The sequence below is a fragment of the Falco rusticolus genome, chromosome 13, assembly GCF_015220075.1.
Source record: "Falco rusticolus isolate bFalRus1 chromosome 13, bFalRus1.pri, whole genome shotgun sequence".
NCBI lineage: Eukaryota > Metazoa > Chordata > Aves > Falconiformes > Falconidae > Falco > Falco rusticolus.
Window position 1 is genome coordinate 30,692,929 of NC_051199.1, and position 27,487 is coordinate 30,720,415.

General features: G+C 37.0%; 1 protein-coding gene across 6 annotated transcripts in view; it reads left to right on the top strand.

The window, feature by feature from the left end:
- HLTF (helicase like transcription factor) overlaps positions 1–26,725 on the top strand; it is a 29,177-nt gene extending 2,452 nt beyond the window's left edge. Inside the window, exons 3-24 of one of the 6 annotated variants that reach the window (XR_005107310.1) lie at positions 152–318; positions 780–913; positions 1,919–2,019; positions 2,767–2,841; positions 3,046–3,237; positions 3,372–3,467; positions 5,068–5,116; positions 6,577–6,664; positions 7,365–7,444; positions 8,391–8,468; positions 8,684–8,781; positions 10,116–10,259; positions 11,512–11,650; positions 12,396–12,531; positions 12,859–13,038; positions 13,479–13,600; positions 15,438–15,616; positions 18,660–18,788; positions 20,214–20,326; positions 20,627–20,807; positions 22,531–23,908; positions 24,641–24,684. Coding sequence is in view for 5 of the 6 variants with exons in the window: in XM_037407358.1 (XP_037263255.1) it covers positions 152–318; positions 780–913; positions 1,919–2,019; positions 2,767–2,841; positions 3,046–3,237; positions 3,372–3,467; positions 5,068–5,116; positions 6,577–6,664; positions 7,365–7,444; positions 8,391–8,468; positions 8,684–8,781; positions 10,116–10,259; positions 11,512–11,650; positions 12,396–12,531; positions 12,859–13,038; positions 13,479–13,600; positions 15,438–15,616; positions 18,660–18,788; positions 20,214–20,326; positions 20,627–20,807; positions 23,828–23,908; positions 24,641–24,793 (2,715 nt within the window). In the remaining variant the exon portion in view is untranslated. Of the gene's footprint in view, positions 1–151; positions 319–779; positions 914–1,918; positions 2,020–2,766; positions 2,842–3,045; positions 3,238–3,371; positions 3,468–5,067; positions 5,117–6,576; positions 6,665–7,364; positions 7,445–8,390; positions 8,469–8,683; positions 8,782–10,115; positions 10,260–11,511; positions 11,651–12,395; positions 12,532–12,858; positions 13,039–13,478; positions 13,601–15,437; positions 15,617–18,659; positions 18,789–19,706; positions 19,971–20,213; positions 20,327–20,626; positions 20,808–22,530; positions 23,943–24,640 lie in introns of those variants that run through there. The other 5 variants (XM_037407360.1, XM_037407358.1, XM_037407359.1 and 2 more) reach the window with 5 other exon arrangements.
- The last annotated feature ends 762 nt before the right edge of the window (positions 26,726–27,487 follow it).

Consider the following 27,487-nt stretch of genomic DNA (forward strand, 5'->3'; position numbering starts at 1 on the left):
ATTTTGAATAAACACTAGGCAATTTGACTGATCAGAATGCTGTACTAAATTAAGCTTCACAATACTTAAGTAAATGGCACATTAAATATTTCTGCAAATAATTTGCAACTAAATGAATGTGTTTTGACATTTGTTTGTTTTACTTTGTTAGGTTAATAACAATGAAATGGTTGCACTTCAGAGGGAGCCCAATAATCCTTATGATAAAAATGCAGTGAAAGTAAATAATGTGAACGGAGACCAAGTAGGCCATATAAAAAAAGAACTAGCGGCAGCATTGGCAGGCATTATGGACAACAAACTAGCAGTAGTTGAAGGGTAAGTGTGAAGATTATGCTTTTGGTTCTATGAATATAAATAATGGAAACATTTTTTGTTGCTACGCTTGCAGATTCTGAGAACTATTTGTAAGTGTTCTCTTTTGACAGAAGTGACAGCTCTTAGTAATATGATTAAAGCTTCATGTTTTCAGACTCTTCTATTCTTCTGTTGAATTACTTGCGTATAGTTCATTCTTTCCCTTTTAAGTTAAAATGTAGAGACGACAGTAAGACCAAATTCCTTAAAGATTGTAGTGGAACTCTTAGATTAACTGCATGTGGTGGTTTGTATAAAAGGTTTATGCAGTATGAGTACTAACACCTATCTGGAACCTTCTGGGTTTTGATGAAAATAAGCACTTTGGGACACTTTTTGCTGAATAAATAACAAGGCTTATTATAAAAAAATCAAGTGATTAGAAGATTACTGCTGTGTGGTGTTTTCCTGCCTTTTATCAGGGTTGTCCCTTATGGAGCAAAAAATGCCTTTACCATGCCTGTACAAATGAGCTTTTGGGGAAGAGAAGAAAACAAGGAAATAGTGCTAGATCAGCTGAAAAGGCACGGATTTAAATTGGCTCTCCCCCTGAAAGGTAAGTCTTGAAGTTTTGGGGTTTTTTCCTTTTTAAAATATTCAGATTCAAGTTGCCATTTTGCATGAAACATTTAAGGGCTTAATCCTTGTCATAATCTTGTCATTCACAAAGTGATTTTTTTAGTCATTTTTTTAGCTTAGTTGGGGAAAAATGCAGAGGCCACAGCTATTAATTTTAAACTGCATAAGAAGTATACTTTTGTGTCCTATCTTTTATGTTACCTCCCACCAACTGGAGAATCATTTGAGCAACCTCAGAAATACAGTGTGAACTGTAAGTTCCCTAAATCTCTAATGATGCCCTGCATTTCTCGAGACGTGAAAAAAAGGGGTTTTTTTAACAAAACAGGTTAAATCCTTTCATAGGGTGAAGGTTTCAGAGACAGTGCTGCCTTTTAGGAGATCCTAAGATGTGTCTCTGACTAGTGAGGTGTGAGCAAATAAAGATGAGATGTCTCTGAACAAATAAGCTCAGCAGACCTGATGCTTTGCAGAACCAGCCTCACAAAAAAAGCATCTGTGCTCCTGGAACCAGGCTTTGTTGAAGCAGTGGTAGTTGGGTGTAAGGATGCATACAGAAATAAATGCTTGGCAAGGGATAGATCTGTTGTACACATAGCAAGATTTCAGCTTTTATCTTAGAGGTTCTATTGCACATAGTTGACAGAAGATGAGTTTGGAGTAAAAAAACATTTTGTGTAACCAGTCATCATGCTGTTACCAATTCAAATTTCATATAACACAACAATTTTTAAGAAACATGGTTGCCATCTCGAAGGATCCCAACCCATAGCTCATTGCCTGTGAGCCTTGCAAAGCTTTGTGGAAAGCCTTTGTGGCCCATTCAAAGTAAAGGATAAATCGAGGCTAAAAGACAAATGATGAAAGAGACTGTCTTATAGCCCACAATCTGGTCATCATGGCTACTCATGAGCCAGTGAAGGCTGAGATTGGGAAGTTGTTATACTGCTGTGTTTCAAAATACTGTCTTTTTAATGGCAAGTAGGTTCAGAATGTGGTTTTGGATCAAAGTGGATTTCTGGGAGAGCTGGTCCAAGTTACAATGCTCCGGTTCATGCTGCTGTGCAGTTGACGACTAACCAGGTTTGCATTTCATACTAAAAACACCTGGAAGTTGGAATTTTATTAGTGGGCACCTTTAACTTTTCCATTAATAAAAGAGTGCTTGTGAAGTTGAAGTCCCTTGCTTTTATTTTTTCCTTTCAAAATGACAGATTCACTTTGAAGTGATCTTCAACTTTTGAACTTTTTCATTTTTTTTATCTGTAAGCAGGTGGTTTAGCTGTGACAGCCTTGGGTCCTGTGTAATTTTGGGAGATTTGGATTGGTCAGTGATTTATTTTTTTTTATGTTGTTGTGGTGGTGTGTTTTCTTTTTTCTGTCCCAGTGCTTTACCAGATAACAAGTATGTTAAGTTCTCAAATGAAAGTAAAGTCAGACTTCCAGACTTTTATCTTCAGATTTGGCCCAGGGTGATATGTGAAGGCTTGGGTGGTGATTTGGTTTTGGTTTTGCTTTTTGTTTGCTCGTTCAAATTAGAGTGAAATAGTTACTTCAGTGAGTGTTGCACAAGGATGTGAATATATTTAGCCATCCCTTCTCAAGCCTCTGCTTGTATTGGCCTGTGTTTGTCTTGGAAAAACTGAACTTAATTTTTATATAGCAGTAGATAACAAACATATTCCAGTAAATCAAGTCTAAAGTTGTAGACCCATCTGTACTGATTACCATATGACAGGTAGTTGTGATTTAATAGGGTCATTGATTATTTAGCGAGGTTATTTTTAATTGCAATCATTTTAATTAATTTTTTTGTGTTCATTTATGCAGCTTAAAAGTGAATTTGACAAATTGTTTGAGGATCTGAAGGAAGATGATAAAACTTGTGAAATGGAAGGAGCAGAGGTATTTCTTAAGCTAGAAACCATTTTCTTTAAAAATACAAATACTTAAACATCTAGATGCATATTCAGCTTTGTCTGGGCACAAGGGATGCTTGAATTGAAAAAACTTCGGTAGATATAAAGGACTTTATTAAAAAAATCTTGCAAAAATGGAACATCATATTTAATATGAGAATAGTGTATAACGTCGCTCTTTAATTTGCAGGCTGTTGGCACGCCCTTGCTTCCCCACCAGAAGCAGGCTTTAGCCTGGATGGTTTCACGTGAGAACAGTAATGATTTGCCACCGTTTTGGGAAGAGAGAAGTAACTTCTATTACAATATACTTACAAATTTTGCAGAAAAGCAGCGACCTGAAAATGTTCTTGGAGGAATACTGGCTGATGATATGGGACTGGTAATAATACTTACCAAGCTTTAATGTTTTGGTGTTTGTTTTTTTTGTAAATAACATGTGTGTGGTTCTTGGTTGGTTGGTCATTTGGTTCATTTTAACCTGTGGAAAGTACGGGATTCTTTTCTGTTACACAGGGGAAAACGCTCACTACTATTGCATTGATTCTCACAAATTTTCAAGATGGCAAGCCTCTTCCTGTTGAAAAGATCACAAGTGATAAGTTTTATGAGGTGAGATGAAAGAAAAAGATTGTTTTAACAGAGTTAATAGAGTGGTTCATCAAAAAACCTGTGGCTAGTAACTTTCTTTATGGTGAACTTTCTGTACGTTTTGTAGAAAAATGTACTGTCCTGGTTTCAGCTGGGATAGAATTAATTTTCTTCTTAGTAGCTGATGCAGTCCTGTGGTTTGCATTTGGTGTGAGAACAATGTTGATAGGACACTGACGTTTTTAGTTGTTGCTGGGTGATATTTATACTAAATCAAGGATTTGTAGGTTCCTTGGGCCCTGCCAGTGAGAGGCTGGAGGGGCACGGGAAGCTGGAAGGGGACACAGCCAGGACAGCTGACCCAAACCAGCCAAAGAGGTATTCCATACCATGGGACGTCGTGCTGAGTGTATAAACTGGGGGAAGAAGGAGGAGGAAGGGAGGGACATTTGGCGTTATGGTGTTTGTCTTCCTGAGTAACCGTTACGCGTGATGGAGCCCTGCTTTCCTGGGGATGGCTGAGCACCTGCCTGCCTATGGAAAGCAGTGAATGAATTCCTTGCTTTGCTTTGCTTGTGTGTGCGGCTTTTGCTTTACCTATTAAATTGTTCTTCTCTCAACCCCTGAATTTTACATTCCTTTCCGATCTTCCTCCCCATCCCTCTGGGGGAGGGGGGGGTGAGTGAGCGGCTACATGGTGCTTGAGTGCCGGCCAGGTTAAACCATGACACTTACTCAAGTACACCAAATAAGAGGAAGAATGGGGTAGGTTAGTTGAAGGTAGGTGAACTGTGTTACTTCAGAGTATATAACTGAGCTGTAGACTCTGTTATCTTAGGAGTGTATACTTAGGTATACTCCCAAGGAAGAATTTATGAAGGCATAAAGTTATTATAAATTTCTCCTATAGGCAAATTGTGACTGCACAAATAGAAGTGGTGTTTTTTTCTGGGGGTGTGCATACATAGTCCCTGTGTGGTTTGAAGGAAGTGCCTGAAACAACCAAAATAGCAAGCAGAGCACCTTGGTATGAAGTACATAAATAAATCTCAGTTTGTATTGTTGCCAAATACTTGAAATGGAGAGGAGGGGAAACTGCAACTAGTGAACTAATACCAATGTGCAAGCTCTCCTTGTGTGGTGTAGTTCAAGTGCTTTTTGCTTTTGTAATGACATGATTTTCAAGATGATGAAATAAACTAAATAATGATAGGATTAAGTGATTTATTATATAAGTATTCCCTGACAGTATTAATGCTGGAGGTTTTGTTTCATTTTACCATTCTTGTTTAAATTTACCAAAACAATGCTGTGTGTTTGACCTCAGAATGTCAGCTGGGGAATGTTATTTGTCTGTTTTCTTTCTAGGGCAGCTGTGTAGACTGAGTTTCCTTCTGCCTCTTGACAGTTTCATTTGAACTCTGTATGTGGCTACTGAAAAAAAAGTATAGCTTTTTGTATAGATTTTTAAGCACCTTTAAGTGACTGTCTGACTTGCCACTGAACAAGTCTGTCATGTTTCAGAGCAGTAATTAATCACTGGTCAGATTTGTGTAATAATGTTATTGGCATTTTTTTCCAGTTACTACATTAAAGTACAAAAGTTTCCATTCCTCAATAGGTATCTGGTACTAACACCATGAACAACGTTGGACACAGACTATGTAAAGGTAACAGCGAACTATGAAAAGTCCAGTAATATTTGTGTGATGGTTAATGTTATTCCCTGGGGTACTCTTAGTCTGTGTTCAGTGCTAGTCTTCACAAACTCTTGACAGTTTAAACTAAGTATCTCAGAGAAGAATTTGAAGCGTACCTTTATAAAGATGTTTCAGTTGACATATGAGAAGTTTAAGTGCCTTGTGAGAAAGCTACATCCTGCCAGGAAAGTTACTGCATCCAGGAAGTGGGATTCTGCGTTCATTGTGCTTGCCCTTTTCCTTCCTTGTAGGTAAAACAGGAGCACTTATGCTTCTGTTAGAATCTTGTTTAAACAGTAAACATTAGTAGTTAAATTGTAATTAGGTTTTGTATTAAGTTTTGGGATTTTTTTAAAATACTTTTAAGTAATGAGCAAATACCAAGCATTTAGAAGGATTTTTTCACACCTGCAGTTTTCAGGTTGTATCAGGGGAATTTACAGATGTATATGAAAAATTATACTTGCTGTTACTAAGTCTTGTAACTCATGCTCTTGAAAATGACCAAAGAAATGGATGGGGCTTGGAGTTTTCTTGCAGTAACTTTCCCTTGCTGTCCTCCCATGCAAGGAATTTTAATACAGATGGCCTGACTAATAGCACAAAAGACACGAAAGGGACTGATACAGGGAGAACACATTAGTATGAACTGCCTCTGGTGACAGTTATTATTATTAGTACTCTGAAAGGGAGAAAATGCAGACTTTCATGGGGGTCAGTATGAGTGTCACCAGAAAAGCTGAAATGCCTAGCAGCATCCAAGATTTTTGTATTATTATTTTTTTTCCCAGTGTCAAGCATTTTCTTTCTGCGTCAAGCAAACTCTGCAAGTGCTGTTGCTTTCAGTTTTGATATCTGTTGTACTAATTTGTTTTCTTTTTCGCATTTGCCTCTGATATGCTATTATTGGCAGAGCACAGAGGTGATGTTTTGTTCACTACTTGATAGAAGACCTTAACAAAACCCAACAAAACTGTCCCCCATGACTCCCCCAGCCCTCCATCTGTGATGTTACCACATTTTTTCTGTTAATGTTGCTGTTACTATTTTTAGTTTATGCAGAAATCATTAATAAGTAAGGTTTGACTTGTAAAAAAAACCCAACCCTTTACCATTTAGCATTATTTAAAACTAATTTATAGAACTTTACCCTTACTGTTAACAGTACAATGCTTACATCAGTTTTTCTTCTTTTCCTGACAGTTTGGTTTTGACTACCTGCAGTCTCAGTACACATTTTATGACTTTGTAAATATTCAGGATTGTTTTAAGAGTATTTTCATTTGTGGCTGCAGTATCAGTAGTACTTGTCCTATGCAGAACTAAAGTTGTTGTAAAGAAGGTTTGTACGTGATCAAATTGCCCATGTTCAATAACCAAGTTGAAGACAATGCATGTTTTTCATAAATACTGATTTCTTCTTTATGAAGACTCTAGCAATGTGATGGAGCCTGGAGTTTCTAAAGTAAAGAAGCTTGAAACTACTCTGTTGGAATACTCAAGTTGTCTTCCAAAAAGGTAGATAGCTGGAATAGTCTTTTTTGTATGGTTGGTTTGCTACATAGATTTTGAGTAAAAATAATGGCATTTGGTTATGATTAACCATAGCCTAAAAAGTGTTCCTGCTCTCTTCTCACCTTTCAGTATGCTATACTTCTGCTTAGATTTATCATGTGTTCTCTATCTGTGTTGCACTTTGGAATATATTGAAAAAGCATTGACTTATTCTATGTTGCTTGCGTGACTACATTCTTAGGTGTCCCCTTCAGTAGTAAAGGTGTCTAGTACCATCTGTGTGGCATCTAAGAACCTGGCTGTGAAGTAATCTTTATTGTAGTAGCAGCTGGGTTTTGAAGTGGTTAAGAAATACTTTGCAGCCATGCTTCGGACAGACAGCTTTGAGCTGTTGAAGTTGTGAAGCTTACTAATGTGTTTGAACCTTTTCAGTACACACTAGCCGCCTCTTATAATTGGTGTGAACTTCAGTGATAATCTGTACCAAGTTTTATGAGTTGTCATTCACCCTGCATCTCTGTGTTCCGTGTTTTCCCTTTCTCTAACCCTTCTAAGGAGAAGATTTTCAAATCACAGTAGTATCTTATTTGCAATATGAAGTTTATTTGCTTTATGCTATTGAGATTTAATATGTAAATTCAAGCAGTGATGTTGTTGTGCATTGCTTTTGTTTTGTTTTTTTTTCTTAATGATAATATCTTAGAGATAAAGCCAAGAAACGCAGATATTCAGGAAGCAGTGACTTGGGAGAGTCCGAAGAATGGCTACTGCAACAAACAGAAAGTAAGCTGCAAGGAATATTTTTTTATTATTATTATTTGGTTACTGTGACACCTGGTGTCTTCCTTTCTGAAGCCAAACTGGAAAGAATTTCTAATTAACTGGAAAAGTAATTAACTAAATTCCTTGGGGTTTTATTGTTGGTGGTTTGAGGTTTTGGGGTTTTTTTGTTTGTCTGTTTGGTTTTTTTGGGTTTTTTTGTTTTTTTTATTGAACCAAAACTGTAAGCAGAAAACTTTAGAAATTACTGAATGGAAAAGCAGTATTTTAGGTGTTAGTGTTTGTGGTTTGTTTCCTTAGCAGAATGAGTGGTGGTGTAACAAGCTATGAGCAGGTCAAATGGATGGTGAAAAACAGAATTGCTAAGTTTTTTAGAATTTGACATAGACTTGTTGTCAGGACACTAGGGTTGGAAAAACAAATTCAAAAAAACAAGTCCATCTTTTGTGGTAAATACCTGAAATGTGATCGTGAAGAGGCAAGAATGCACGTCACTTACTGAACTAAGTATTTTGCATGGGAAAAAAATGAAGGGCTACAGGTACTCCGGAGTAAGCAGTTTTTAGGTTTAAAGTACTTGGCATGAAACCGGTGCTAAACTTTTTTTTTTTTTTTTAAATGACTGGTAAACTACATTCCTCTGAAGATTCATAACCTGCAATAGATGTATAAGATACTATATTTCTGCACACATGCCTGTCAGAGTTCAAGGAGTGTCTGGACAATTCTTCTAGCCATCTGGTTTAGTTTTAGGTAGTCCTGTGAGGAGCAGGGAGTTGGCCCTGATGCTCCTTATGGGTCCCTTCCAGCTTGATATACTCTACATTATTGTATTGGAGAGCAGAAGTAATCTGGTTAACAGGTTTGACTTCTATGAAACGTCATAAAAATAAATGCACACACATATTCTGCATGGTGTGAAAAATCTGTTTTGTCTGGCTTTTTGCAGCAACTTCCTGTGTTATCCAAGAAGACACAGGCCTTCTACCTTCATCTACTTGTTTAAAAAGACAAACAAAGAGAAAAGGTAATGAAGGGTTAAACAGGTAATATTAATTTCGGAGTTTTTTGAAGTTGAAGCATTATACGTATTTGACTTAAGCTGAAATCTTTGTAAATTGCTTTGATGCTGTGCAGGTGAAGAAGTTCAGAAAGGACTTCAGGGAACCACAAGTTTCTTAAGCTTCTACTTTGCTTTGAAGTGAACTGTTACGCCACTAAATATGACTTCTGTTTTCTCAGGTATCGCTAGCTTTCAGTCAGTTAAGAAGAAATACTCTGATGATGGCCCCAGAGCAACACTGATCGTATGCCCGCTGTCTGTTTTAAGCAGTTGGATTGTAAGTGCTAAGCTGCTTTAGTGTGTAAATGTGATACATGTTGATTATTATGATGCTGTAGAAATAGTATTCCCTGTAGTCTGTCATGGTAGTAAAAGGCCTTTTTCATGAAACAAAGCTGTTTTCACAAGGGAGGGTAATTTGATAGACCTTTAGAAACTGGAGTAGTATTATAATGAGAACGTGGTTCCATGAGCAGTGAGTTCACCACTGTCAGATGGAGTGAGTTCACTTTCCATTCCCAGCTTTTGACTAAGCAGATTTGGCACTTTCGGAACTTGTGTGATTTAACTGTTTTTAAACCATTTGAGGAAGGTGGAGGAGACAGGTCCTTCTTACTGCATGCTCAGATTAAAATACTGTACTCTAGTGATAATGCATGTGACATTGCATTTACTAGAGGTGTTCAGTGTTTTGGCAATCCTGTTGGTGATTTGTGGGAGTAGGTCTGCTAGGGTGAACAGACTGAAGGGCCCTTCTAGCTCTGTCTCTGCATTAGTTAAATTTGTTTGGTTTTAATGACACTTTGAATACAAATGTTAAGGGGATATCTTTAACTTTCAAGGTGTGTTTTATTTGGAAGTTTTTGCTGTCTTGTGGTTAGAATATTAGAAAGAAAAGGAAACAATCTTAGACTGTTGGTAAAACATTATAATCGTATAACTGGGAAACTTCAAATGGTGTTAAAAAAAAGTACTTTATCAATTCAAAACCAAATTAAGTATGTAAAAAAAAAATTGAGCCTGGTGCTTCAGAAATCAAATTGTTGATTTATTTATTTTTTTTTTAATCTCAACAGCTGTTGAGATTACTGTATGCTGAGTGCTTCGCAGAACAAATGTGGGGAATATAAACACTGGTTTTAAAATTAATACTTTGATAATTGTCATGTCATTTATGTTAAAACTTAGGTAGTTAGCCCAGTAAGGGGAAGAAGCTGTGAATAAACAATGAAAGAATAAACAAAGAGGAGATGAACGTAGAAAGTGAAAAAACAAAAGCTCTTCCATTATAGTTGGGGAGGAACAATGAATTTTGAAGTGCATATACCATCCAGATGTGAATTAATACTGTGCAAGAAGTAGAGCTAGAGTCATCAGAATGTGATACTGTGTCTGTTGCTAATGACTGAGGTGACTGCTTCTGGTCCCTCTTCTCACCTGGCTGGAGAGGTAAAAAGAAACCCCAATTCAAATTGCTTTTGTTGTGTAAGTGGATGTAGAATGTCACAGAGCTAGAGGAAGTGGTTTTTAGTTAAGGCAATTTACAGGAACGTTATTCTGACAACCATGTAACACTACCTTTTGGATGACTTTTGACAACTTTTCTTTTAGGACGAATTTGAACAACATATCCATCAAGATTTTCATGTAAATATTTATGTTCATTATGGTTCTGACCGTAGCAAAGACCCATCAGTTCTTTCAGAACAAGACATTGTACTGACAACATATAACACCTTAGCTACTGATTATGGAGTAAGTAAATTATACTGTTCAAGACTCCCGGTGTTTGGGCTAATGATGACAGTATATTCAAGTGCTGTTCTGGTAGGCAATAAAAAGGTTATAGCTGTAGTTTTGCTTTACACGCTTTCTTACAGGTTCACTGTGGTAACAAAGGGAGTTTTTTATTGAGAAAATTTCTCCCGTAGAGAAAATTATTTGGCTGCCATTATGACAGCTTAAGGAAGAACCTTTTAAGGATAGAAGAGGATGGCAAGTATGTAAATCTCCCCAAATCTCAGTGGCATGAGGCTCCCATTTCTGCCTTGCCCTAGCTAATTCAAAGAATGTGTTGTATATAAAACCACAATTCCATAGTTCTTGTTGCATGTGGGCTGCAACCAAGTGGCTCATTGCATGAGATGTATTTGTGAAGTGATGTTTCCATAGAAAGTCCAGCCATTTTAAAAGCCTGAAGATAAATCTTTAAATACAGTATAAACTTCTAATATGCTCTCTTATCCATTTTCCATATCTCTTGTCTTTGAAGCCTTTCTTCTTTTCAAGCTTAGCTTATTTTTGCTGTAGTTCAGTCCTCATACTCAAGTATGAGAAGACTAGTAATATAAGGAGGACATGGACCTGTTGGAGCAAGTCCAGAGGAGGGGCATGAAGATGATCAGAGGGCTGGAGCACCTCTCCTATGTAGACAGGTTGAGAGGGTTGGGGTTGTTCACCTGGAGAAGTCTCTGGGGAGACCTTAGAGCAGCTTTTCAGTACTTAAAGGGGGCTTGAAAGAGAGATGGGGACAGAGTTTTTGTTAGGGTCTGTGGCAATAGGACAAGGGCTAATGGTTTTGAACTAAAGAAGGTACATTTAGATTAGATATAAGGAAGAAATTCTTTGTCTGAGGGTGGGAGGCGCTGGCCCAGGCTGCCCAGAGCAGCTGTGGGTGCCCTGTCCCTGGCAATGCTCAAGGCCAGGCTGGAAGGGGCTGGGAGCAGCCTGGGCTGGTGGGAGGTGGCCCTGCCCAGGGCAGGTGATTGAAACCAGATGACCTTTAAGGTCCCTTCCAACCCAAACATTTTTGTGATTTTCCAGGAATAATGAAATCTAAAAGAAGGAATGCCTTATTCTTAGTTGTATTCTTCTGTGCTGATAAATAAATAAGATGTGAATAAATACTATCCATTATTAGTTGTGGCATTGTTAATAGCTTACTTAATCCAAATTGCATAAAAGTATTTTAATTTGAGTCAAAGGTTTAAAAATCACTGTGTTTCAGATCAGAGGTGACAGCCCTTTACACAAAGTCAAGTGGCTGAGAATTGTGTTGGATGAGGGGCACACTATACGAAATCCAAATGCTCAGCAGACTAAAGCTGCCTTAAATCTGGAGGCACACAGAAGATGGGTACTTACAGGTAAAAAATTTGACACCAGAGGATATGCAGTGCATATCGTCTTAGTATAATGCCATCTTGTGTTTCCCACTTGGTGTTTCCACTTCGGCTTTTTCTGGGAGATAGTTAATGTCTTGCCTGCATCAGATGCATTTGGAATGTTTTTAAACTTGTCTTTGAGCAGTGATGAAGGGTTTTTTTTCCCCTTTAGTTGTTTCTTATTTTGTTTTCTTGAGTGATTTTTTTGTTGGTTTTTTTTTTTTTATTCAGTTCGTAGACACAAATTTTAAAATAAGTTTTGATACACAGGTTTGGTGGAAGTGCAAGTAAAAAGGGACCTGCCTATGAACTGGCATGTTATGTCTGGTTGGAAGCTCACACTCTTACATACTTATCCGAACCTCAGCAGCTTTTTGAAATATAATAGTCATCCTAAAAACTGCCAGGAACCTTGCAAGTATATGATCCTTAACTGTAATTTAAAGATGATCATGATGTAACCACTGCTGGTGAAGCTGAAATGGAAGGATTAATATCCAAGACTTCCTGGCACTGAGAGCTGCAGTTTTCTCATATATTTAAATGTTTTGTAATATTTTAATTTAAAAAATTATCTATATTATACTTAATGATACGTTAATCTACTTCTGAGAGACCTTGTCCATTGTGTATGGTTTGGAGAAAGCACAGAACTTTACCTTTGACTAAAAAATTGTATTTTTTTGTTTCTTTGAGGTTTTACAGTCTTTGTTTGTTTTCTGTTTAGGCACTCCTATCCAGAATTCTGTAAAGGATTTGTGGTCTCTTATTTCCTTCTTAAAACTGAAACCTTTCACTGATCGAGAGTGGTGGCACAGAACAATTCAACGTCCAGTCACAATGGGAGCTCCAGGAGGACTTGGGTATGGAGTGCTCCCAGAGTGTCTGTAAACAAGTATGACTGGCAGTGATTGGGCAGCGTGACAAATCAGTGTTTCACATATAAAATTGAAATGCTTGTGTCATCAGTGCTTATCTCAATTTTTTACTTCAAATTAATAAATATTAAATAATTAAAATTATTTAATGTTTCTGATTGATAAATTATATTGTACTACTGTGCACGGATTTTATATAGAACATGTATTTATGCAATGAAGTGCGGAGGGCGGGGGGCAGGGGGCAGGGCAGCCAACAACAAACCAACCCAACCCCAGCTGGGTAATATGTTTTCTGTATATATATTTTAGGCGTTTGCAGTCTCTGATTAGGACTATTACCCTTAGAAGAACTAAAACAAGTAAAGTTAATGGAAAACCCATTTTGGAGTTACCGGAACGTAGAGTACTTATTCAATATGTTACGCTGACAGAGGAAGAGAGACAAATTTATCAGTCTGTGAAGAAGGAAGGCAAAGCTGCTATTAGCGGGTGAGTAGAAGCCTTTCTTAATCCTGAAGGCTGAAGTTTCATACAAAAAACTTGTGTTTTGGAAGTTTTGATTATGTTAGCTTGAGTAGCCAGGCATGTCAGTTTGTATACTGTTAGCTCATAATTGCAGATTAGCATAGCATTTCTTCAGTTCTGAAGAGTGGAGTAGAGACTACTGTAGAACTATATATTAGAAGTTCTGCCTTACGAGAAACACAAAGGGATACCAGATATATAAAGAACGGCCTTAATTTTTGTCACCACGTTAGCATTTCTTCTACTGGTATAATTTTGTACCTTGTTTCAGAAAAGTATTTGAGAAAATATATTTGGACAGGAAAGTGAAAAATCAGAACATCATTCAAACAGCTAAACTTGAACACTTGATGTCATCTGTTACTTCAGGGTGTAGTGTTTCACACTATCAAACTCTTTTTCAGATTTTTCAGTGAAGGGACTGTACTAACTCACTATGCTGACATCCTTGGTGTCCTGCTCAGATTGAGGCAGCTTTGTTGTCATCCTCGTCTTTGTATAAATACATCTTCTAGTTTTTCAGCTGGTGAGTGAATGCTTTTGGTTTCTGTGTTTCCAAAAACAGGACTTGCACTTTGTATTCAAGAACAGAAACAAGTTTGTGTTTTCCAAGCTTTCTAGCTTCCACTTCCCTCTTTTCAGTTTGGATTATTGAACTTTTAGCTTTGTTACCTTGTGGGGTTTTTTTGTACCAAAATATATTTGAATATGTTTGAGAAGTGGATAATTGAGCACATACTCAAATAAGAATAAAAGCGATCACATACTCAAATAAGAATAAAAGCGATGAAGTATGAGTAGTTATGAAAGCTAGAAGTAGGAGTTAATAAGCTTTGACAACCCATACAGAAATGACCAAAAGAGGACCTCAGCAGAGCCAAAATCAAGAAGCTTGTTAAAAAGCAGTGTATCTGTTGTTGTAATAATTTGCGGAAGTGCTTTTACAGCAAATCTTTTTCTTTGCCTCAGGAGACAAGATGTAGAGGAGCTTTGGGGAATGGCTGGAAATTGGTAGCCATGTCAGCAGAACCATTGCCTCTTCAGCAGAATAGGGACCTGTTGACTTTGTTATGGCTGTAAGGGAGGGTGGACACAGAGGACTGAAAGGAGGGTGAAATTTTATTTTTGACAAGCCAGAACTGTACAGCCACATAGTGTTAAAAATTATATGCATTTCTTTCAGAAGAAAGTATAGTCTGTTTGAAATACTCTAAACTTGAGAATTCTCAAATTGAATATTTTGAAAAATCCTATTTTGAGATGCCATTGGTATAGGTGTGACTTTTCAGGAAACTGAAAGATGGATAAGATATGGTCAGAACCTTTTTTAGAAGATATTCATTTATTTTCCTGAAAAATACAGGATGGAGAAATGATTGGATAGTCGTTCAGTAGTTATTTAGAAATTAATTAGTAACTAGTAAGTATGTCTTTAATTTCTTTACTTAAAAAATAAAGCAATCTTAACTATAAATAGTGTCATCTCTGTAGTGTTACTACTGAACAGCTGTTATATGAAAATTGCTTGTTCCCATTAGGCATTGTGCCGCACATGTGTATTAAAGGAGAAATCCACACAGACGTGGGTACCACTGGGCTTGCTTCAATCACAACTCAGAGCCGGGCCACCACCCCAGTGAGTGGCAGAGAACCATGCAGCTCAGCTTATATACGCTTATCAAACCATTAGTCAACGTCTGAAGTTTTTAGGAGTTTCCTTTGGTCCTGTCAGTTCTGCGAATCCATCACCTGACTCTGTCCCAGGTGATTCATCTCTCTTCCAGCTCTGCCTCAGTTCCAGGCTCCTCCTCGGATCTTGATCTTCTTTCTGCCAGCTTTAACTCACATACTCCTTCAAGCACGCTTAGTCTTTGAACAAGCAGTTCCTATTCACATCTACTAATTTTTCTAGAAACACCTGTGTTTCTGAGAGCAGCTATGTACACAAATTGATCATCTGTTGTTCTCCCACGGACTAACTGGACTGGGTTTTAAACCAGCCTTGGATTAAGGCTACGCTAGGGACGAGGCCTGGTTCTGCCACTTAGCAGCTTCAGCACTTTAAATTTCTTAATTCAAAATACATTTTCTTTAACAGTGTACTTATCACTGAGTATGTAGTCAAGATTCTTTGAGTTCTAATTACCATCTTTCCAAGTAAGATTATTCTTAATAAGCGTTGAAATACTACAGAAAATTCTGACCTACTATTTGGCAGGTTGTTTCTTTATACATTGTAGGCTATGTCCTCATTGTGTATAAGCTGTCCTAATCGCATTTTGAACAATGGAACTCTCATGTGTGTCAGCTCAGAGTGTTTCCCGTATGGAAATCTGTTTTTAAGTTCCTTTCTCTATTTGCAGATAATAAAATTCCTGAAGAACTGCATGAGACATTAGTGAGGAAAATGAAGTTGGTTCTGAGCTCTGGTTCAGATGAAGAATGTGCAGTTTGCTTGGAATCGCTGACTCTTCCTGTGATAACACACTGTGCGCATGTGTTCTGTAAACCATGTATTTTTGAAGTCATCAGAAGAGAACAGGTTGGTTGTTCTATGGTTACATTTAATTATAACAGGTATTCAAAAACAACGAACTGGTATCACTAGAAGGCCACCTAGCTATGTTCTTTTACACTGTTCACCATTTATGATTTAAACCTTGTTATCAGCTGGGCTATAAATGCTATTGGCCTGAAGTGAAACTGTGGAGAGAGTAGCTGTCAAACTGAACATGTTAAGGTTCATCAGTATTTTCAAAGGCCTCTTCCCTAGTTCTCACCTTACTTCGTCCCTACGGTAAAAGTGTGGCATTCAGTGCAGCATTGTATACCTACATACGGCTGGATGCCCCTTCACTGCTTGTATGTGATGTGATGCGTGTATATATTGTTGTGCTTAAAAGAGATCAAAGCTGTGTACTGGAGGTTGACTCTTGAACTAAAATCATGTTAACTTATTCCAAGCTGATAACCTTCTACGGTGAAATAGCTGCTCCGCTAGAGGGCCATCTTTATGGCCCTTTGTCTGGACTCTCCAGAATAAACTTGAGGAAATCTTTAGATTTTTTAAAAAAACATAGTCTTTTTTTTTTTTTTTTTCATGTGCATGTCTAAGCTATACTTTTCCTTCTTGTTTGCCCTTTCCTTTCTATGGTAATCTGAAAGTGTGGTAGGCTAACCAGCTGTATCCAGTGCTGCTGCACTTTCACTCTGGAATTGTTCTGCCTCCTCAGCCACAATTGAGCAGCAAGTAGCTAAACCTAGGTGGTGTTATTAATAGGAGGCAGCAAGGGACAAACTAGTTCCTGCTTGTGCATAGTCAGTCAACCTAACAAGGCAAAGGTAGGAAGCGTTGTCTGTCTGGCATGTAGATCGACTTTGTTTCATTGCCAGACACACAAGGTTCTGATGCAGATATCCCAGTCCAGAGTTTGTGCAAATTTTGAGGGGAAACTAGTGATGTGAAATTACTCTTTGAGGAAAGAGTGCTTGCAGAGGCCTTTTTCCAGTGCAGAGGTTCTTGATGTGTCTATAGCAGAGTCCATGTCCCTGCTCAACCTTCAGGTGTTTTTAGGCATGCAGAGAAATAAATCGGGTATCACATGATGGGACCTGTGTTGCTTGACTGTACACTCAGATGATCTGCTATGCTTTGCCTAGAAAGGACCTTGGAATCTGCAGAATTAGGGCCTTTGTCCAATCCCACATTGTTCCATAGACTGTTTTCATGGTAGTAAAGTCTCAACAGAGGCGGGTGTAGATTCTGCTCTTTTGAAGTTGAACTGTTGTGAGTTTCCAAAGCAGTGAGTGAGCAAGCCTTTCTTACATTCAGAATTATTCCTGATTTAAATCAATTCCTAAGGAAGGTTTTGCAGGTTCCAGCCAAAACACCGACAGACATCTACAGCTTGGGTTCAAACAGGATTCTTCCAGACAAGACGTCTGTGGTTTTCATTATTAATACAAGTGAGAGCATTAAGCCATCGGTGAGGAATGGGATGTGAAGCTGCCAACACAAAACTGCTGAGTGAAAAGTTTGGCCTTTCATGGTATTACAAGCTTGGAGACCATTTTATCTTTCTAATGTTAACCTGAAAGGTTTTACTGAAATTGGAAAAACTTCTTAGTAGTTAACAGCTTGAGAATTAACACCAGCTTTGTTTCAGTCTTTCACTGAGGCTAGCTTCATAGTTATGCAAGTAAGTAAAGGTCCCATGCAGAAGTCACAATAAAACTATAAAATCTCTACAGTACTTTAATGTCTTTGTGTATTAACTGCGTTCTTGTAAAAGCTTGTCAGATATGCATGAAAACTTTTTTTTTTTTCCATCTAGCTGTTGACTGTAAGACACGTTTTGTCACTTTCATATGCTTTCACAGCAAGTCTTCAGTATCTGTGTTGGTATTGTTCAGCTGTGGTTTGGATTTTCTGTTGTTTTTAATTACAGTACTAAATTGAAGAAAAGATGCAGAAAGATGTGAGCCTTTTATTGTATTTTTTTTTAAAGTCTTTATGAGCACTGTTAGGAATTTTTTTTCCAGAAAACTTTTTCAGATTTATTAGAATTACTTTATTGTCTCTCATCTCTAAAGGATTTTTGGATTGCTACCAAATCAGGAATAGAAATAAATTTTTTTTACAGTTTATTTGTAACTATGTTTTGGAGACTTATTATAGATTTGTTTGTGTTGAGGTTCTGTCTCTTGAAAGGGTATCTTTAGTGCTGCAGCAAATTTGTGTATGCAGACCATGACTGCCAGCCTTTTTAATTGGCCAGAAGTTCATTCCAGATTAGCAGCCCCCAGTATTCACATGCTTTGTGAGATCTGGTTTGCAGCCTGTCTAACGATGCCTTGGTTCTGTGGCCAGATTGCTATATAAACAGAGTTAGCTAATTTTAAAGGATTGCTCTGTTAGGCAGAATTTTTTCATGTCTGTCATTTTTGCTTCATGAAGTTGTACATTTGTATAGTGCACGCAGTCTTTTGTTACATTTTGTGAGTAGTTCTATGGAAGTGCTATTGTATAAATGCTAAACTTTGCCTTATCTAGAGTACGCTTCAGAGAAAAAACCTTTTGGTGTTAAGTTATGTCTCATTTCTCATGTCTGTGGGGGGAAAAAGAGAAGATACCCTGTGTCTGGCCCTGACAAAGCATATTTCATCAGACTGCTATTATTTCTGTGCAGGCTTTGAAGAAAAAGGGTAAAAGGTCATTCTTTGTTTGTAACTAAGAAGATCTTGTCTCTGAATGTTTATTTTTCTGATTTTTAAATAGTCTTCTCCCCATAGCCCAAGTATTTGCTTGCTTTTGAATCTTGAACTGCTCATTTCCAGTATAAATATGCTCAGAAAGAAGACTACTTTTAAGGAAGGCAGAGTGTTTTTAAAACCTGTAGCATTTATGTGATCTTAATGTTCTCCCAAATAAAATAGTTCAGTCGTTATGTCAGAAATGACAAAGGCAGTGTGTTAGAAGAATATAATAATTTCCTAAAAGGTGCTTTGTAAAGGTGAACTTCAGTACCTGCTACAAGTAATTTGGCCTAATATGTTTCTCTAATGTTATTTGGGCTTTTTTGTAGCCAAATGCCAAATGCCCGTTCTGTAGGAATGAGCTTCGAGTGGAGCACTTGGTGGAATGTCCCCTAGAAGAGGAAATAGACTCCAGTAATCGAAAGAAGTTGGATCAAGAGTGGATATCCAGTTCAAAGGTGCATTTTGTTGTGTTTTAACATGGCGTTCATGATGGTTTTGTAGAGCAGTCTCTAGAATTTTTATGTAAATATGCTGAACATACTTTACATATGCATAACATACTTTAAATTATTATTTAAGGTCTGTACAGCATGTCTAGCCAGCATAGGAGAAAAGGCGTAATAAACTCATCACAGACAAATTTTGCAGCAGGGAAACAAGACAAAAGGAGTACCAGTTGTAATTTGATGCTGGTCATTGTGCAATACATACACATATATTAACTAAATAAAACTTTTGGTAAAAGAGCTGTTGCTTTTGGCTTTTGTTTCTGTTTCTGAAGATAGAGTAGTTCTATAACCACTGAAACTGTTCTGCTCTTAAATAAATCCTTCTTTCTTAAAAGTTGTCTAAAGATTATATATTCTGCTCTAGAGGGGAAAACTGAATGGGCATCATATGTTTAGTATAACATTTGTCAGATAAGCTAGTGAGATATTTTTATTGTACTTTGCAGACCTATTTCTCAAGGTCTGCCACATCATTTTTTGCCTCACCTTCGTTGTGCATTTGCTGCCAGATATTAAATCTTCCTGCTTGCTGCTTGTACTTTGGCCTTTTTTTTTTTTTGACATTGCTTTTCTGAAACATTACATTTTATAAAATAAAATTTAATGAAGTTACCGTTTCAAACGTTGGTTATAAATTTTTTTCCCTAAAAATCTTTCTGTGGAGACCTAAGCAATAATTCAGGACACTGTGCTCTAGACTAAATTATTTTTTTTTCCCTTTTTTTTTTTTTACCTGGTGCAGTTACTTGCATTCTCCAGCTAGTGGTTCTTTACCTCATCATACCTAAACCTTACATGAGAAAACTGGCAATGTTCTGCCTCAGATCCAATTCCTTGCTCCTTTTGTTCTCTTGTTGGTTCCAGGAATGTTTCTGGTGGCTCCTCATCCTCTGTCATATCTAGCCAGGAAGCTTGCACAGCTTATTTGCCTGAATATTCCTGGTGGAAGCCTTTCTTGCTTCTTGAAGCGAGTATTGCTATAGTAGAGCATTTGCCTTGTGGCTATCCCTTGCTTAAGTCTTACTTTTCAAGAGTTCCAGTACTCTGTTCCTTTTTTTCCATATAAGAGGCTCTGGAGTTACAGGACGTACTGACTCCTGATAGTGGGAACTATGTCTGGAAGAACAGGTTTGTGAACCCTCTTCCCAAAGCACTGTCAATCTCCCTAGAGTTTGTGACCATTAAAAGTGTTCAACCTATAATTCCCTTTGCAAATGGAAAGAAACCCTACCTGCAGAATTTAAGATCAGTTTGTTTAAAAAGTATTGCTGAACAGTGATTTCTCAATTGATGTGAGCTTTATTAAAGCACCTGTAAGAGCAGAATCTAACCAAATCAGAATAAGCTGTGTAAGTCTTCATTTGGTTTCAGATAAATGCTCTCATGCATGCTTTGATAGAACTACGGAGGGATAATCCAACTGCTAAATGTCTGGTTGTTTCTCAGTTCACAACTTTCCTATCACTGATGGAAAATCCCTTGAAGTAAGTAAAGCTACTGTCATTTTTTATAAACATGCTTTTATGGTGTTTTAAAAAGATCTCACAAAGAATATAGTATCCTTTTGATTTTTAGAACTTCAGAAGAGGAACAAATTACTGAAATACTTCGGTTAGTGGAATGAAGCCACGAATCTCATTTGTGTTATTTTTAACGTTTGGCATGTTAAATGCAGAACTTAAAATACACGTTTCAGAGTCAAAGAGGTCATAATTTTTATGTATTTATTTCTTCCTGTCACAGAAAATTTACTGTTAAATAGAACATTTTTACTTTCTCTTCAGAGAATCGGGGTTTGCCTTTACTCGTTTGGATGGGTCAATGGCACAGAAGAAAAGAGTAGAAGCAATTCGGTGTTTCCAAAGCAGCCAAGCAGGATCCCCAACTGTAATGCTTTTGTCTCTGAAAGCAGGTGGAGTTGGATTAAATCTGACAGCAGCTTCCCGAGTGTTTTTAATGGATCCTGTGAGTAACTGGTTGTTCATACTGATATGGCTTAATCTAGGGGAAGCTCCTTTTGTGTTTTCCCAAGAGGTAGAAGGAAAGCCCCTCTGAGAATGAACAACACTGCTGAGTATGTAAAAGGGCAAATAGGGCTTTTCTTCACTTGTTTCCATGGCATGTTTTTGTTTTAACACAGTATTTTTTGTATTGTCCAGTTACTTGCTGTGAATGGAAAGAATGCTAGTAGTAGTTAGCATGGTGGTGTGACACCTTACAGTGTAGCATTTGATACTTGTTCCTTCATTGTTTCTTTCTCTTTCTTTCTGATAATTTTGAATGTGGTTTTCTGTTTGTTCTGTTTAGTAACTTCAAAAGCCATAAACTGGAATTTCAGGAACAGTGAATTTTCTTTCTGTCTTATAATGCAGTACTTCCCTGCTGTAGTCACTTCCATTATTTTTTGTGTGACTTTATTTATAAAGAAAGACATTAATCTGAAGTTACTTTTTTGTGGTAACATACCATAAAAACTTAGTGATTTAGGAGACTAAGATAGATGGTGAGTGATATCTAAGTTTAGGAAGTTTTTCATTAAAGCACTCAGGAATGCAAAAGTATTTGTAAGGAATAAAAATGGAAATTACATTTATTGATAGTAAAATGGCATTCTTAACAGAATTGGTTCATGTCTAGTGTCATTGTACAAAATCAAAGTTTTTTTCTGTTCACTTCCTCTCTTCCCCACTATTTACTCCTCTGCTCTGATGTCTTAGTCTTCTGGCAGTTGGAAACTGAGACAAATTACACAGATTGTGCACTTGAAAACAAAACCAAAGTAAATGATAGTGTAACTTTGGACTTGGGCATCTGGTAACACTAATAGTAAAGAAAACAGTACTAGCTTGGATATCAGATTAGTGATAATAACAGCATGATGAAAAAAGCTATTTACTTAATAAACTAAAGGAGTTAAGTAAGAACGAGTATGGAGAAGGTGCCTTGGAAAAAGGTTTTTCATGAACCGTGATACATCTTCACAAGCATTGTTTCTGTGTGTGTTGCATTGAATAGTTCCATTGGAACAGTTTTTTTTTGGCTTCGGTTTGGTTTTTAAACAATTCTCTGAATAAGAAAGCTTGCAGAAGGTCCAAGAGAATTTTCATTTTCTGTGAAGATAATTAACGAGGTACAATGCATACACTGTTCTGTGGCAAGCAGTTGTAAGAAAATAAGCTAAGCATTGTTAAGAGTCATCTGCACTATATAGTTATACCTCACAAACCAGGGCCAAATATAATTGCAGCCTTTATACACCACTGAACAACTTCTCATCCTGCTGGTAACCATCCTGTGATGGTAACCATTCCAAGTGGCAGTGGTTGACTACATGTATGTGGTGAAGCATCAGTGGGACCACATGATCCTTTATGGTCATGCTTTTGAGAGTTCAGTGCTGAATGAGATTCGGTCATGCATTAGCATTCCTTGAAGTGAATTAGCAGCAATAAAGGATTTAAGAAGCAGAAATACCTCTGGAACCAGTGGAGTAACCAGGTTTTCTACTCAAATTTGTTGTAGAACTGTAGCTTGGAGGTCTGCATTTTTTCTGAGAGCTGCTGTACCACAGTGCAAGGGAGGAACATTTATCCAGCCATAGACTATTTTCTCCCCCACCCCCTCCTTTTTTCTTTTTAATTATTTGTTTGTTTAAATACATTCATATCGGCTGAATTCTCACCTTTAGGAAGAAGTACAAACCTTTAATGTGGGAGTATCACAAGTATCCAGATGTTTCTCTGAGGCTCAAGTTTCTTCATATTTTCCTATGTATAATATAGTATCCTTTGTATGAGATACTGCAGAAAGGCATAGAGGTATTGCAATTCAGTTTTCCTTTGCTGGACTGATGAGAGAAGAAGAGTGAAAGTAGTACACTTTGGTCCTACTGGACTACAGCAAAGATAGAATGGAGCATGTGCATGTTTGGGCTAGGTCTTTCCTCAAAACATCATCCTGTTTGTACAGTCATGTTAGTATTAGAACGGTTTGCCATACATAGCTTGCCAGCAATGTTCATCTTGCAGTGACAGATACATCATTTGTTGCACTTCTTCTCACTGCCTTAGACTGGAGAAACAAGACTTGGCTTTTATCTTGCAGCTTGATGTCTTAAGCGTGTTTAGGCATCAAAGATTCTTGGAATGTAAAATGAATTTTTTGTGCTAGCCTAGTGTTGTTTTTTTCCCCTTCCTACAGAAAGAGTCATTAAGAAGAGTTCCTAGATAACTTTCAGTATGTGGGTGACATAGCAAGGCAAGCCCATTGCACAAGACTTGCTTATCACAGGCAGAACATTATTACATTTTAGGTAGACTTAAATATCTGTTCTGTGAGAACTAGTAGTACTATACCTTTAGATAGAAAAAATGTGCTGGAAAAATGTAGAGCACAGACTTGGAATTTCACAATCCTTATGTTTAGCGTTATATCCTAAGCCTAAGTAGGAACAGTTACACTACCTTTTTGTATTCAGCAAGTTTCTTGTTTACCTAACTTGGTAATTATTGCATATACTAATGGAAGTATACATGGGCTTTCTTAACAATCAAGAGACTTGGTCTACTGATAAATAACTGCCTGTGTTCAGCTGGTTTAGATTTTGCTGTCGGGAAAAGGGTGCTGAGGCAGTTAGCGTATGCAGTGATTATTTCAGAATTAAAATGATAATGAGATTGTTCTGATGTTTCCTAAAGTCCTGACAACTTTAATGAGTTTAAAAATTTGCCTGTGATAAGCAAAAATCTCCTCGTTTTTAAAGCATTTACCTAAAGTTCCTGCTTGTTATGAATATATAACCAAAAGTTCTCAAAGCTTTCTTTATATCTGGATACTTAAAAGAGTGAGACATTGTTGGAACTAATTAACGTGCAAGCAGTATTTGTTCAAGAGGTGATGGTACAGTAATTTCTTTGATTCCATGTGCATCTTGCTATGTATTTGGAAGGGAGCTTATTTAACTTGTTCGTTGCTGATACTGTTAGGCTTGGAATCCTGCTGCAGAAGACCAGTGTTTTGATAGGTGTCACAGGCTGGGTCAGAAGCATAATGTTGTTATTACTAAGGTGAGTGGAAACATGATCTGTTTGAACAGTTTTCTGGTTAGGAAATAATAAATAATTTTCAAAAAAGATTCACTGTATTTTTAAAATAATTGTGACATCATATGTCTTGCCAGTAAATTTTCTGAAGTGTGGACTTTGGACTGTAAGATTTTATTAAATGTAACCTATTTCCCATGAAATAATTATTTTTGAAATTAATGTCGCTATTAAGCTATTTGACATGACTGGATGGGGTAGCATTGCTGTTGCCTAGCCTGGCTATTACTGTTTATTGTCTTGAAGGTATGTAGAATGCTTTTGCTTTTGTCATAGCGGCTTGTTTAGCTGCAGAAGAGCAGCTGGCCTGCTGCACTAATACCCAGTCACAAAAATATTGCTTGTGAATATTTCTTGGGGAAATATTTTCTTGGGGAAAAAATTGCTTGGAAACTTGGGAAACTGAAGACAGGTTCTCTTCTAACATAAGTAGCAAAGAAGAGACAGATATTCTTCTAATAAGTGGGTTTAGAAAGAAAAAAAGGGGCAAAAAAATTAAAATGCCAAGCCTTTTTTCCAGCTGCTTTTCTAACTCTTCCTTTACAAAGTAATAATGCAATATTGTAACTGTGCTTTAGGCTACTCAGCTATTTAACTTTTTTTTCCAAAGCACCTGCATTTCTCATCCTAAACTTCTAATTAAAAAAACCCAAACAAACCACAAAGAATTTAATTTGGGCTTCTTTTGTATTTCAGTTCATTGTGAAGAATTCAGTGGAAGAAAATATGCTGAAAATTCAGAACAAGAAGAGGGAACTTGCAGCAGGAGCCTTTGCTACCAAAAAGCCTTCAGCAACTGAAGTAAAACAAACCAAAATCAATGAAATTAAGGCTCTAATTGATTTATAGCTTGAAACTGTGGTATTTGAGTAAATAATATATTCCATATTTTAGTTAATATTCTCTTCAAGTTACATTGTCTCATGCTTTTAGTTTTGTCGTCTTTGTGGTCAAAACATAAATGCTTGAAATAAATGATAAAAACCAATTTGCTTCTAAATTTCTTAACTTAAAAATGCACAAACTTGTTTTGAATTCCTGAAATCTTTCCAGTGGTCTGCAAAATATTGCTTACTATGTACAATGCTTAAGAATACATAAAAATCCCTCAGAACAGAAATGTGTAGAACTCACAGTTCTATCTTGTGAGAATTTAATCTCTTTTTAGAGGTGAAAAGGTAACAAAGGGTAAATAACAAGAGTAAGAAATTATGTAGCTTCATGTTTCAATATCTCCTGATAGCCAAACAGATCATTTGGATTGTTTCAGAGTAGGTAATCAGTGATCACTTTATAAGGAATGCTTATTTTTGCAGACTATGTTCAGAGATAGTATCTAAATAAAATTTTTAAAATATTTTTTTACTATTTCTGAATAATGCACAAGTGTGGCAGGGAGTTCCTCTGATTACTTCTCAGGAGCTCGTAAAAAATCTAGTACTTAAAATATTTTTAAAAAGTGTTTTATAAATGTACTTCCTTTAAACAGAATTCCACTGATTTTTGTAAAAGTAAAGGCTTTGTGGTTTGGATGAAATGCTAGAATCATAGGCTTGTATTGGTAACATGCTTTCTGGTAACTTCTGTAGACACTTTGAACAATAAAGCTGTGCTGTATGCAAAGTACAATATGACCCACTCACTTGTCAGTGAATCAGTTAGTCCTTGTGAAGTAAATTAAACAAAACAAATTATTTTAATAGCTGCCAGCTTTCTAACTGTTTTCTTACACTGCTAAGTAAGTGCTTTTCCAATCCTGTATGTATGTCTTAATGGATTGCTGATCTGCATGCATCTTGATTTATAGAGGAAGAATCTGGTAAACATATTCATGTACTGCAAAGTAGTAAGTAGCATTGAAGAATCTCAGTTGAATATTAGTTGAATATTCTTGTCTGTTCCTTCTATCTCTTTCCATTTGATTCTGGTCTTCTCTTCTGTGTTTTCTTACTACTACGCTGCCTTCCCTGTAACACTTAAGACTTCAAGTTGGAGGCAGAGATTGCTAGGTTTAGGTTCTGTTTAGATACTATGTTTAGATTCAGGAAGCGTATTTGGCAGCAGAGAAATGGAATCTGATTTGCTTCTAATGCCTTTCACCTTTTCTTATGTCTTAAGACTACCAGCCAGCTGATTATAAGATGAATTGCAAACACAGGAAATGGAAAATGGACTGAGAAATAAAGGGAAGATGTCTGATACTTGGAAAAACAGTGAGCTAATGGAAGGAACAAGAAGGGAATTCAAAATAGGTAACCTAACAAGCTGATGCAGTTTTTGAGGAGCTAGCATCTTAACTGTGGAGAAAAGTGTGTTTTAAGTCTGTTAGAGAAAGAATTCAAAAGAAATGAATGACAGAAGACAGTGTGAACCCCAGTGACTGGTCGTCACTACAAATTTGACGAAGAAATGGAGCTATACCCAACTAAAAGGTTTTATGTGTGTGTGTGTCTAAGTTAAAATTTTGTTTTGGTTTTTGTGGTTCAGATTCTGATGCTTACAGATAAGCTGGAGAAGTAATTCCTGACTATGCATGAGAGATTTGCCTTTGTGTTGTTCTTTCCATTTTCCAAGTTAAAATTCCATGAGAAAGAGACCCGTTTCAATGGCTAGTCAAGCTGTGTCATTACTTGTGTTTAAAATATGCTGACGTTTCGCAGAGTGGCTGAGTTAGGATTTTGAAAACAATTACTAGTATAATTTTTCCTCTACTAGATGATGGTTTCCATGTTCTAAAGCCAAATAAAAACTTCCTGCAGTTAGTGCTAAGCTGTATGGCTAGTTAAGGTATCTCCCCAAAAAGCCATTAACATAACCAAGAGAACAGCTAAAGGTCAAAGCTGAGCGCAGACAAGTCCTGTCTGATTTGATGGAGTTGTTCAGTTACTCACGTGGTTAAAACCCATGGTGTTCTGGTTGTTTGGGGTAGTCTTTGGCTGTTGGTATTCTCTTTCTTGGAGTTCTAATGGTATGTCCTGTAGCATGTTCTAGAAATGAGCTTTTGGAATGATGAACTTTACTAACATTTTAATTCCAAAGACTGAGCTGTCTTAATGTTCTTGGTGGCTTTTTACCCCCTACATAAAATAAAGATGTAAATTAAAAAAAAAAAATCTGAACTTTTAAGTCACAATCTAAGGAACACCTCAGATTATGTACTTTTTAAAGGCAAATGGAGTTCCAGTACTCAAGTTGTAATCTGAGCGGGGCTATGATTCTTTTGAATAGTGATGTTTTGAGTATAGTGCTTTAATTCAAGTACTGCTTTGAGCACCTACAGGTTAGAGCAGGAAACTGATGCATCAAGTGATACTATTGCAAGGGATAAAAAGGGATCTCTCTTCTTCTGCAAATGCTGCCTGCAGTAACTATGAAGGAAATAGTGGCAGATAATGACATAAAGGTCATTTTATTGAAAATAAGCTGCACAGAGTTTGGTATAGATGTCATACCTTTAGCTTTCCTGAGGCTGTGGGTAAACACTTGACCATAGTATGAGTCACAGAGGCTAGGACAGAATGGTTTTATAGGTTTTCTTTCTTT